The 11,462-nt window shown below is 43.1% G+C and overlaps 1 protein-coding gene across 1 annotated transcript in view; it reads left to right on the top strand.

The window, feature by feature from the left end:
• The first annotated feature begins 1,580 nt into the window (after positions 1 to 1,580).
• The window catches only part of LOC139403141 (ring finger protein 17), a 29,086-nt gene continuing 19,204 nt past the window's right edge, over positions 1,581 to 11,462 (top strand). Inside the window, exons 1-15 of the mRNA XM_071146850.1 lie at positions 1,581 to 1,711; positions 2,167 to 2,279; positions 5,943 to 6,040; positions 7,204 to 7,267; positions 7,438 to 7,527; positions 7,773 to 7,876; positions 8,074 to 8,242; positions 8,352 to 8,428; positions 8,677 to 8,751; positions 8,836 to 9,260; positions 9,377 to 9,484; positions 9,594 to 9,755; positions 9,884 to 10,055; positions 10,179 to 10,320; positions 10,518 to 10,708. Coding sequence (XP_071002951.1) covers positions 1,633 to 1,711; positions 2,167 to 2,279; positions 5,943 to 6,040; positions 7,204 to 7,267; positions 7,438 to 7,527; positions 7,773 to 7,876; positions 8,074 to 8,242; positions 8,352 to 8,428; positions 8,677 to 8,751; positions 8,836 to 9,260; positions 9,377 to 9,484; positions 9,594 to 9,755; positions 9,884 to 10,055; positions 10,179 to 10,320; positions 10,518 to 10,708 — 2,069 coding nt within the window. The 5' untranslated portion in view covers positions 1,581 to 1,632. The remainder of the gene's footprint in view (positions 1,712 to 2,166; positions 2,280 to 5,942; positions 6,041 to 7,203; positions 7,268 to 7,437; positions 7,528 to 7,772; positions 7,877 to 8,073; positions 8,243 to 8,351; positions 8,429 to 8,676; positions 8,752 to 8,835; positions 9,261 to 9,376; positions 9,485 to 9,593; positions 9,756 to 9,883; positions 10,056 to 10,178; positions 10,321 to 10,517; positions 10,709 to 11,462) is intronic.

Here is an 11,462-nt window from a genome sequence, read left to right as displayed (position 1 = left end):
ATTACCCCGTCGACCACCCCTGGGCAGCCCACCTCATTGGTTCATTACCCGTGGTAAACATGCTTCTCCCCCTGCCAGTCTGCAGCTAGCCCTGGTAAATACCATAGGCCAGATTCCTCCACAGACAGACTCGTACATCTCTTTGCACTCTAGGCATCTGTCTGACAGGCTACAGTCAGTAAGATATAGCCATGCCTCTTTTTGCCACTTACCCTAGGGCTGTGACGGTCATGGTATTTTGAATGACGTAATTGGTCAGCTAAATGACTGCGGCCAATGTTATAACTGTTCTAATACCAACAACAAATAGTGTTTTAAGATGCACATTTTCTCCTCTTCTCCGCTCCTGACTACATGTGCTGCTGCTGCTGGGGCATTGCCTAGGCAACTAAAGTATTGTTTGCTACAACACCTTGCTTGTTTCTGTAACAAAGGTTCATCCGGTTCTAGAGTCCATGTTACAGCAGAAACAGACTCAACTACACGAATGCCCGGCTGTCCCGTTTTCAGTCTACTGTGCTTTTTTACTGATTGGTTCTCCTCTGTGTCTTTCTCACTCAAACACCCACATGGACAGCCACACACAGTTCACAAGCCTCACCTGGTTGAATGTAGGGCCTACTTTTTTCCTTTACCTCAGACTGGTGGACGCAGGCTGAAGGGCAAAGCTGTTGTATTTGACTGTGTTTACTACATTACCTATGCCGTCTGGCCTCTCTGCTCCTGGTAACCTGTCACTTCCCATTATTCAGCTCCATTGCACAGCTTGTGCTGCCCTTAGGCACCGTGTTTGGAATACTGCAGCTGCATACAGATCGAAGTGATGTCTCCTCAGCCTCATTGCTGCACATTAATGAATGTATACTGTGGGAATCAAACAGTCGGTCACAATTATGAGATTTAAATATATAGACATTAAATCAATTAGGTCAACTTACATGTAAAACTAATTTTAAACTGTTCTTTCTCACTGTCTGCCCCAAAGCACTTGTTTCACCTGTAGGCAATAACATGTACATAATTAACACATTCATACAACCAATTTAAATATTATTACTCATTTTAAACAGAGGGTTTACCATTGCTACCCGAAATGCCGGTATTAAGTAGTTTCATCTTACCGTCAAACGTGAATCTATGCAGCCGGCTGTACACTCATATCCCCCTTAGACCGATTCGTAAATATAACATTGTCCATTCAGCTGTAAAGGTTTCAATTTCCTCCTTAAACCCATTTAATGGCATGAAGGTGAAACAACGGTGGAAATATTCATACTTTCGTTATTATGTTTAAAATTAATTGTTATCATCATGCACTTGAGTGCACAATGGTCAACGTGTTCTTAAGCCTACCTGTCTTGACCACAATACACACAGACTACATCACTGCCGGGTGCAGGCGGTTCCGGAAGGCCAGGGATTGCTAAAGTATGATATGGCGCCCTCAAGTGGGAATTATGGAGAAAGAAGTTGCCTTTTCTGCGCAGCCTTTTCCATCCATCCTGTCGTGTGCACGGTCCGGCCTTTCCATCTGCTCTTGAGTGCATTTATGAGCACGTGACATAATTGGAGGCAGAGGACTCAGACAGAACATTCTTTCAATCGATGTGAACCGTAGTCGTCCGTTCAAAAATGTCGGACAGATCGCCTCGAGCCGACAACCCGAACTCTGTGGTTTGTAACATATGCGGTATTGCTTACACTTTACCAGGTAAATTCATTGTAATAATTATAATGTGCCAGTCCACATATTGTTTAAAGTTTTAGCTATATCGAGCTAACGTTACCTGTCAAATTGCACACCTGTTAGCTAGCTTCGGGCCACGTTGTGGCTACCAAAAGTTATACGGTCCGTTTTCTTCAGTAAACAGGCGAACTTTGTTTATACAGTAACGTTATATCGTAGTTAATAATACATTTTGTTGACTTGAAGAAGCTTATCAAGAGTTTGGTCCGGACACATCATCTCATTCTGCCTATAGACTGCCACAGTGCCAATACGTCTGGACTGGACCATTATGGCCAGAGAGGAAGTATCTTCCGTTAACGTTAACTCTATTATGGCTTAGGGAAAAAAAATTGTTGAAGGTTTAGGCACCTCCTTCCCCCAATCTAAAAACGCATAAAACGTTGTAAAATACATTTTAATGCCATTAATCTTTTCAGAGGACGAAATCGTTGGCAACCTTCCCAATGTCCTCCTGTGTTCCCACATCTTCTGCACTACCTGTCTGCGCTCGTTGGAGTTTAACAATGTCATTCTGTGCCCTGAATGCAAGGTACAGTACAATACTAGCACCTGGTGTCAGCTATACAACAAACACTACATGAAACTGATGGTCACATACATATTTCAAAAGGGGTAAGGCTGTAAATGCAATGCTGAATGTATACACTTCCCTGTACATGTATAGTCCCTATATTTTCAACATTTTCACATTTACAGTAATATAAATCAAATTCAATTATATTTGTTGCATGTGCCGAACACAACAGGTGTAGTAGACATTACAGGGAAATGCTTACTTACAAGCCCTTAACCAACAATGCAGTTTTATGAAAATACCTTTAAAAAAAGTAAGAGATAAGAATAACAAATATTTAAAGAGCAGCAGTAAAATAACAATAGCGGGGCTATATACAGGGGGTATCGGTGTCGAGGTAATTGAGGTAATATGTACATGTAGGTAGAGTTATTAAAGTGACTATACATAGATAACAGAGTAGCAGCAGCGTAGAAGTGGGGGGGTGACAAATAGTCTGGGAAGCCATTTGATTAGACTTTCTTATGGCGTTGGGGTAGAAGCTGTTTAGAAGCCTCTTGGACCTAGACTTGGCGCTCTGGTACCGCTTGCCATGAGGTACTGCTGACGTTGCTTCCAAAGGCAGTTTGGAATTGTGTTGCAACCGAGAATAGACCATTTTTACGCGCTTCAGCACTCGGTGGTCCCATTCTGTAAGCTTGTGTGGCATACCACTACACGGCTGAGCCTTTGTCGCTCCTAGACGTTTCAACTTCGCAATAACAACACTTACAATTGACCTGGGCAGCTCTAGCAGTGCAGAAATTTGACAAACGTACTTTTTGGAAAAGTGTCGTCATATAACGGTGACACGTTGAAAGTTACTGAGCTCCTCAGTAAGGCCATTCTAATGCCAATGTTTGTCTATGGAGATTGCATGGCTGTGCTCGTTTTTATATACAGTGGGGCAAAAAAGTATTTAGTCAGCCACCAATTGTGCAAGTTCTCCCACTTAAAAAGATGAGAGGCCTGTAATTTTCATCATAGGTACACTTCACCTATGACAGACAAAATTATTTTTAATGAATTTATTTGCAAATTATGGTGGAAAATAAGTATTTGGTCACCTACAAACAAGCAAGATTTCTGGCTCTCACAGACCTGTAACTTCTTCTTTAAGAGGCTCCCCTGTCCTCCACTCATTACCTGTATTAATGGCACCTGTTTGAACTTGTTATCAGTATAAAAGACACCTGTCCACAACCTAAAACAGTCACACTCCAAACTCCACTATGGCCAAGACCAAAGAGCTGTCAAAGGACACCAGAAACAAAATTGTAGACCTGCACCAGGCTGGGAAGACTGAATCTGCAATAGGTAAGCAGTTTGGTTGAAGAAATCAACTGTGGGAGCAATTATTAGGAAATGGAAGACATACAAGACCACTGATAATCTCCCTCGATCTGGGGCTCTACGCAAGATCTCACCCCGTGGGTTCAAAATGATCACAAGAACGGTGAGCAAAAATCCCAGAACCACACGGGGGGACCTAGTGAATGACCTGCAGAGCGCTGGGACCAAAGTAACTAAGCCTACCGTCAGTAACACACTACGCCGCCAGGGACTCAAATCCTGCAGTGCCAGACGTGTCCCCATGCTTAAGCCAGTACATGTCCAGGACCGTCTGAAGTTTGCTAGAGAGCATTTGGATGACCCAGAAGAAGATTGGGAGAATGTCATGGTCAGATGAAACCAAAATATAACTTTTTTGGTAAAAACTCAACTCGTCGTGTTTGGAGGACAAAGAATGCTGAGTTGCATCCAAAGAACACCATACCTACTGTGAAGCATGGGGGTGGAAACATCATCCTTATGGCTGTTTTTCTGCAAAGGGACCAGGACGACTGATCCGTGTAAAGGAAAGAATGAATGGGGTCATGTATTGTGAGATTTTGAGTGAAAACCCCCTTCCATCAGCAAGGGCATTGAAGATGAAACGTGGTTGGGTCTTTCAGCATGACAATGATCCCAAACACCGCCCGGGCAACGAAGGAGTGGCTTCGTAAGAAGCATTTCAAGGTCCTGGAGTGGCCTAGCCAGTCTCCAGATCTCAACCCCATAGAAAATCTTTGGAGGGAGTTGAAAATCCGTGTTGCCCAGCAACAGCCCCAAAACATCACTGCTCTAGAGGAGATCTGCATGGAGGAATGGGCCAAAATACCAGCAACAGTGTGTGAAAACCTTGTGAAGACTTACAGAAAACGTTTGACCTCATTGCCAACAAAGGGTATATAACAAAGTATTGAGATAAACTTTTGTTATTGACCAAATACTTATTTTCCACCATAATTTGCAAATAAATTCATTACAAATCCTACAATGTGATTTTCTGGAAAAAAAATGTCTAATTTTGTCTGTCATAGTTGAAGTGTACCTATGATGAAAATTACAGGCCTCTCTCATCTTTTTAAGTGGGAGAACTTGCACAATTGGTGGCTGGCTAAATACTTTTTTGCCCCATTGTACCTGTCAGCTAGAGCTGGGCGATATGACTATATATATATATCGTGTGACAATAGAAAAACGTCATTTGTTTCATATTATGCTCTTGTTTATTTTGTTGTGTCGCAAATCACTCTTTACGGCAATATTTTTCGTCAATTGGATGACGCTTTGCGTTCACATGTGGAAAGAAATTTGCAACACAAACAAACATGGAGGAGAGTGAACGTGGCACGGAGACACAGAGCTCGTACCTAAAAGAGGGGCTACTTCGGTCGCATGGACATAGTTTGGGTATGAAAAGTCTGGCACAGACCAGAAAACTGTCCTCTGCAAAATATGCTGCAGGCCGTTCCTGACAACAGAATCAAACACCACTAACCTCTTTTACCACCTACGCAAGAATCATGTGAAACAGTACGGAGATAGTCTACAGATGAGACCCAAAAAGTACAGTCGAGTGCTCAAAACAAACCCCCACCAAACTCGTTGCAAGAGGCTTTTGCCCGCGGGACACCATTTATGGCAAAGAATCACGAAGATGGAAGGAGAGAACAGCTGCTGTTACAATTTACATCTGCAAAGACATGGCCCCAATTTACAAGGTTGAGAAACGGGGGTTTCGTGAGTTGGTGCTAACTCTCGACCCAAGGTACCAACTGCAAATTGAAATGTGACACGTATTAATGCCCCAAAATATATATATTTTAAGCCTATATTTATTTTGTTTGCAACTATAGTTGAAATGTTTTCTATTTAACTTTTTTAGATTTTATACATTAATATTTTGTTATGTTACATGCTTAATTGAACATTTGCACAAAGGTTCTAAATAAAAGGAGAAATAATCAAATATGAGTAAGTACCTTTTTATTTGTTGAGTATAATTCAAAGAGAAATAGGCCTTTTACATGTGGTCATTTTATATAAAGTAGTTATTCATTGAATTTACAGAAAATGTGCTATATCATATGTATCGTTATCGGGATATGAAATTACCTATATCGGGATATGAGATTTTGGCCATATCGCCCAGCCCTACTGTCAGCAATGGGTGTGGTTGATATAGCCAAATCCACTAATTTGAAGGGGTGTCCACATACTTTTGTGCCAGTTCATACTACTTACCAGCAGGCTAATTGGCTGCAGTGTGAATAAGTAGTGTAGTTGTATGAAATGCAGTGGGTGTTCCTGCAGGTTGAGTCCACTCTTCCTGAAGGAGGGGTGGAAGGACTGCAGGTGGACAGCAGAATCATTGGCCTCATCTACACAGCCAAAATGAACAAAATGAAAAGGTATATAACAGTTTATTTCACATACTTATAAATACACACATGCCAGCCACTATGATTCACTTTGGCAGTTTACAATGCAGAAACTGAATTGCTGTCCAGTTGACCTTACACACATATTAAGAGCATAATTATAAATAGAAAACATTTCAATATTATTTCCCCCTATTCTCAATTTTATTTTCAGTGTCCATTTAGCAGCTAACTCTGAGCGAACACTACCATTCTCCTCAGACCATTATGGGTCCTTTAGTTGGGAATCACAGAGATTCTGTCTCATATCTCAATGATGAACAAACACTCCAAACTAGAAATATAATGCATTTGGAAAGTATTCAGACCCCTACACTTTTTCCACATTTTGTTACATTAGACTTATTCTAAAATGGAGAAAATGTACATTTTTTTTCCTCATCATTCTACGCACAATACCCCACAATTACATTTTTGAAAATGTCCAAAAAATAATAAACTAATCTTTATTTACATAGTGCCTTCGTAAAGTATTCATACCCCTTGACTTTTTCCCAAAAATATTACGTTACAGCCTTATTCTAAAATGGATTCAATAGTTTTTTTCCCCCTCATCAATCTACACACAATACTCCATAATGATGAAGCAAAAACAGTTTTTTTTTTAAATTTTGCTAATTCAAAATAAAAAACTGATATCACATTTACATGAGTATTCAGACCCTTTACTCAGTACTTTGTTGAAGTACCTTTGGCTTGGTTTTGCACTGTTAACTGTGGGACCTTATATAGACAGGTGTGTGTCTTTCCAAATTGTCCAATTAATTTAATTTACCAAAGGTGTACTCCAATCAAGTTGTAGAAACATCTCAAGGATGATCAATGGAAACAGGATGCACCTGAGCTCAATTTCGAGTCTCATAGCAAAGGGTCTGAATACTTATATAAATAAGGTATTTCTGTTTTTAATTTTTAATAAATTAGCAAACATTTCGTAAAACCTGTTTTTGCTTAAGAGGTTTTGTGTGTAGATTAATGAGAGAGAAAAAACAATTGAATCCATTTTAGAATAAGGCTCTAACGTAACAAAATGTGGAAAAGGTCAAGGGACCTGAATACTTTCGGAATGCATTTTATGTAATCGTTCTTATTCTGTAGACAACCTTTATTTTTGTTTATTAAAACTCTGGTAGAGACAGACCGAGGCATCACAGAGTCAAATCCTCGTCTTCACCTCTCGAGGAAGACACAAAACAGGTATGGTTTAACGTTAATATAAGTGTGCTTGGCCTGTCTGATCAGTAATATCCAAGCTTATGGAGTCGGTCAGCCAAACAGAGATGCAGGGCATTATTTAAAGAATGCTGCAGAAATGGAAGAATTTCTGTTGTTTCTATATAGTAGGCAATATATGTATTCTGTTCTAGGGTCCAGATGTAGAGAAAGCACTGAAAGCAATAGAAGAGGCTCTGTCTCAGGCCTCTGAGAACATGGCCAATCTGGACAACATCCATCAGGTGAGCGACTAAAGTACTGTCCCACATCTCCTGTCCTTCCATCTGTACTGATCCAATAATACTATGGCCTGGTTTCCCAGACAGATTAATTATCGTCCTGGACTAAAAAAAGCACATTAAATGGAGAATATACATTGTGCATGCTTTGTAGTCCAGGACTAGGCTAAATCTGTGTCTGGTAAATCAGCCCTGTATGAAAGCAAGATGTTACCTGTAGCATACCTGCTGTGTGCTTGGCTCTGCAGACTCTGGTGAAAGGCTTGATGGTGCAGGTGAAGAGAGAGAAGGCCAGACTGCTGATGGAGATAGATGAGGCTATGGGTAGGGCCTTCACCATCCTCAATAGAAGGTACACTACAACCACCTCATACCTTCTTCTCAGTAATGGGCTAGTGTGTTATGTATTTGTAGCTTTTGCTACTTATCGTGTGTATTGGGCTTGGCTGTAATGCTTTTTATCAGGGCTGATCAAATGGACGTATACAGTAAGTGGACCCCATTATTTTTCTGGTTTCATGGGGTGAGGTGTAATTCCTACATTGTCAGGAAGGGGGCACTGGTGGCTGAGCTGACCAACATGGAGCAGCACTTCCCGTCCAGCAGGAGGGAACTGGGCCGGGTGGAGGAGAGGATGAGGGCCCTGGACACAGCCATGCAGAAGGCCAAGCAGGTCGGACAGCACCCCTCCCTGGAGAGCTACTGTGACCTGGAGCAGGTACATACATACATACATACATACATACATACATACATACATTAAACTGCACCTTCTGGTTGTAGAGTGACACTTCAAGGAATATGAGGTGTGTTTGTGTGTTGAACAGTTGTTGGAGACCCTGCAGGCTTCTGTGGATGTACAGTCGTTTGACCTGAAGTGTCTGTCTCTGGGCTCTGGACTGAGGTGAGTCAATAAAGTTGACCTGAATTACAATTTGAAACCCTGTAGCTATGTGGCCTGACCTGAATTCTGCTACTGTAATTTGAACTCACATCTGAACCATGGCGTGTGTGTGTGTGTGTGTGTGTGTGTGTGTGTGTGTGTGTGTGTGTGTGTGTGTGTGTGTGTGTGTGTGTGTGTGTGTGTGTGTGTGTGTGTGTGTGTGTGTGTGTGTGTGTGTGTGTGTGTGTGTGTGTGTGTGTGTGTGTTAGCTGCATAGCACAGCAGGATGCGCTGGGCAGGAGTCTGAAGGCGTGTCTGAAGATCAACATTGGGAACGCTAAGATGTACGTACTGTAATTGACTACAGATAGAAAAATATATGTATCTTTGTTTACATGGTTTAACTGACTTTTGAACTCCCCCCTCAGTCTGACAGATGAGCTGATCCACAGAGACAGAGAGAGGCCCCAGGAGCAGGCTGGGCCCAATAGGAAGGCCCCCCTGCTCCCACACTCCCTTAACACCAGAGAGCCCAGCCGCCCCCAGCAGCAGCAGGAGAGCCAAACGATGATGAGGCCTCCCCCGCCCAGCACCAGAGAGCATGTTCCACCTCACCAGGAGCAGGAAAGCCTGAGGATGACTAGGCATACCTGGGGCCCCTCTCCCATCCCTGGCCCTCTGCCCTTACCCAGCTCCAGCCCTGTCTCAGACTCCGGACCCAACGTCATCATAGAGGAGATTATAGAGGAGATTGAACAAGGAGGAGAAGGGAAGGACGAAGTCAGTTTGAAATCCTGCCATCAAGTCACCACAGCCTCATCCAAAACCACTGCATCAGGGTTCTCAGTTGGAGGTTAGTGACAATGTCACAGCAACATTTAGAGAGCACGTCAGTGCATGTCTGCTGAGGTAAACCGCATCCCCATTACCCATAGGATAATAATGGTGTTTCTTGGTTTCTGCTTGTAGTTGTCCCAGCTCACCTGTCTGAGCTGCAGCAGGCCAGTGAGAGACAGAGAGCCCAGAGGAGCAGCAAGAAGAGCCAGGAGGACCTCCCACCTGTCAGTCAGGGGAAAGGTAGAAGAGAGACAGACACACATTTCACATAATAACATGCACAACAGTTATGGTCACATAATCTATAACTTGATGAATAGAGACACATAGAAACTGTGCGTGTGTTCAGTGTTCCAGGAGTGGGTGATGGTGACCCATGTGGTGAACCCTAACCACTTCTACATCCGCCACGTGGCAGAGCAGAGGGCCTGTATTCTGCTGTCCAAGAAGATCAACTCCCTCTGCTCTGGAGAGAGAGGACTGTTCACAGCCAGCGACATACTGGAGACTGGTGAGATCACTGTGTGTGTGTGATACCTTACTGTGGGTATGTCCCTCTCCCTAGGCTTTATGGTGTTTGTGAAATGAAAGCAGTGCGATGTTGCCACTCTGACTATTGCGCGTGAGTGTCTCCGTCAGGCTCCACAGTGTTTGTGAAGTGGAAGGAGGGGATGTGGTGTCGGGCCACCCTGACAGAACTGTTCCAGAGAGGTCACCTGGACCCGGTCCGCAGCTGTCCTGTTCCTGAACTTCACCGTGTCAGAGTCTACTTCCAAGACTACGGTTTCTGCAAGGGAATAGCCCTGCAGAGGTACAGACGCACACGCACACACGTGAAAAACCTAGTAGGCATAAAAAGGGACAGAACATTGATTTGTTTTTTTCAGTCACCCAGGTCTGTCTTTCTCTTACACCTCTACTTCCCCATTCCCAGTGAGGAGGCGGGTCCAGACCTGTTCATCAGGGACATGAATGAGCGTCTGAGAAGAGTGGACGTGGCCGGCCAATCAGAAATGAGCCGCTGGCTCCCTCAGGCTATCAAGTGTTCCCTCAAGGACATTGTGCCTGCAAACCTGGTAAGTTGATGACATCGTGCCTGCAGATCTTGTAAGGGGCATACATTTGCATATTGTCCATATTCTGACATAACATTTGTGTATGTCGCCATCTATCTTTTTCTTCCAAGTGAAGGGCTTTTGTATAAGTGACTAGGATAAGTTTAGATTTGTTTTCTTTACCTGCATCCCCCTCCTTTTCCTCTCTTCTCTCCCAGACTAAAGGCTGGAGTGCGGAGGCCCAGGATGAGTTTCGCCGCGTGGTGGGCTCAGCCTCAGTAGAGATGCAGGTGTTTGGTCAGGAGAGAGGTGCTCTGCTGGTGGACCTGAAGAAAGCCCCCATGGACAGCGGTTCCAGCAACATGCCCATGTCCCTCCGAGAGTACCTAGTCTTCCTCGAGCTCGCCAGGTACATACATACTCGGGGTTCGTATGGTCATGAAAAGACATGGAATTTTTTGAATGGTGTTTTCCAGGCCTGGAAAGGTTTTGGAAAATGATCAAATCTGAAAAGCTGTGGAAAAAGTAATTTCTGTTAATGTAATTTGTTTAGAGACCGTTTTTAAATATTTTATAAATCAAATTAAAATCCACATATCAGCCAGGATCGGAATGACACTTTTGCACAGCTGTGTTTACATGCATCACCTGCATTTGTGAGAAAAGAGTGGGCTGTTGCTGAAGGAGAGCGAGACAGTCGAACATTGCAGCAGCAGGTAGGCCTCGCCTATAAAATATGTTATACAACGGGTGGGTCTAATGCTGATTGGTTAAAATCGCATTCCAGACGGTGTCTATTACATAAGTTACCACCGGCTAAATCTATGACGTTAAAATGCGTATTTACTCTGTTCCATCTGACTGGGCAACCTGCTGTCTCGTCAGCCAAGCAATTTATCAACTCGATCTCTACTGTAAAAACATCTAGACATTATCTCACATTTCTTTTAGACTAACATTTAGTTTTCAACAGCAGAGATTGGTATAAACCTTGCTGTCTGTCTCCGACATTTGCAACATTGTTTCAATGATCACTCTGGATGAACTGCAGAGATCTACAGCTGAGGTGGGAGACTGTCCATAGGACAACAATCAGTCGTATATTGCACAAATCTGGCCTTTATGGAAGAGTGGCAAGAAAGCCATTTCTTAAAGATATCCAT

The sequence above is a fragment of the Oncorhynchus clarkii genome, chromosome 3, assembly GCF_045791955.1.
Source record: "Oncorhynchus clarkii lewisi isolate Uvic-CL-2024 chromosome 3, UVic_Ocla_1.0, whole genome shotgun sequence".
Lineage (NCBI taxonomy): Eukaryota > Metazoa > Chordata > Actinopteri > Salmoniformes > Salmonidae > Oncorhynchus > Oncorhynchus clarkii.
Note: the sequence above shows the minus strand (reverse complement) of the source record. Positions and strands in the feature narration are given on the sequence as shown.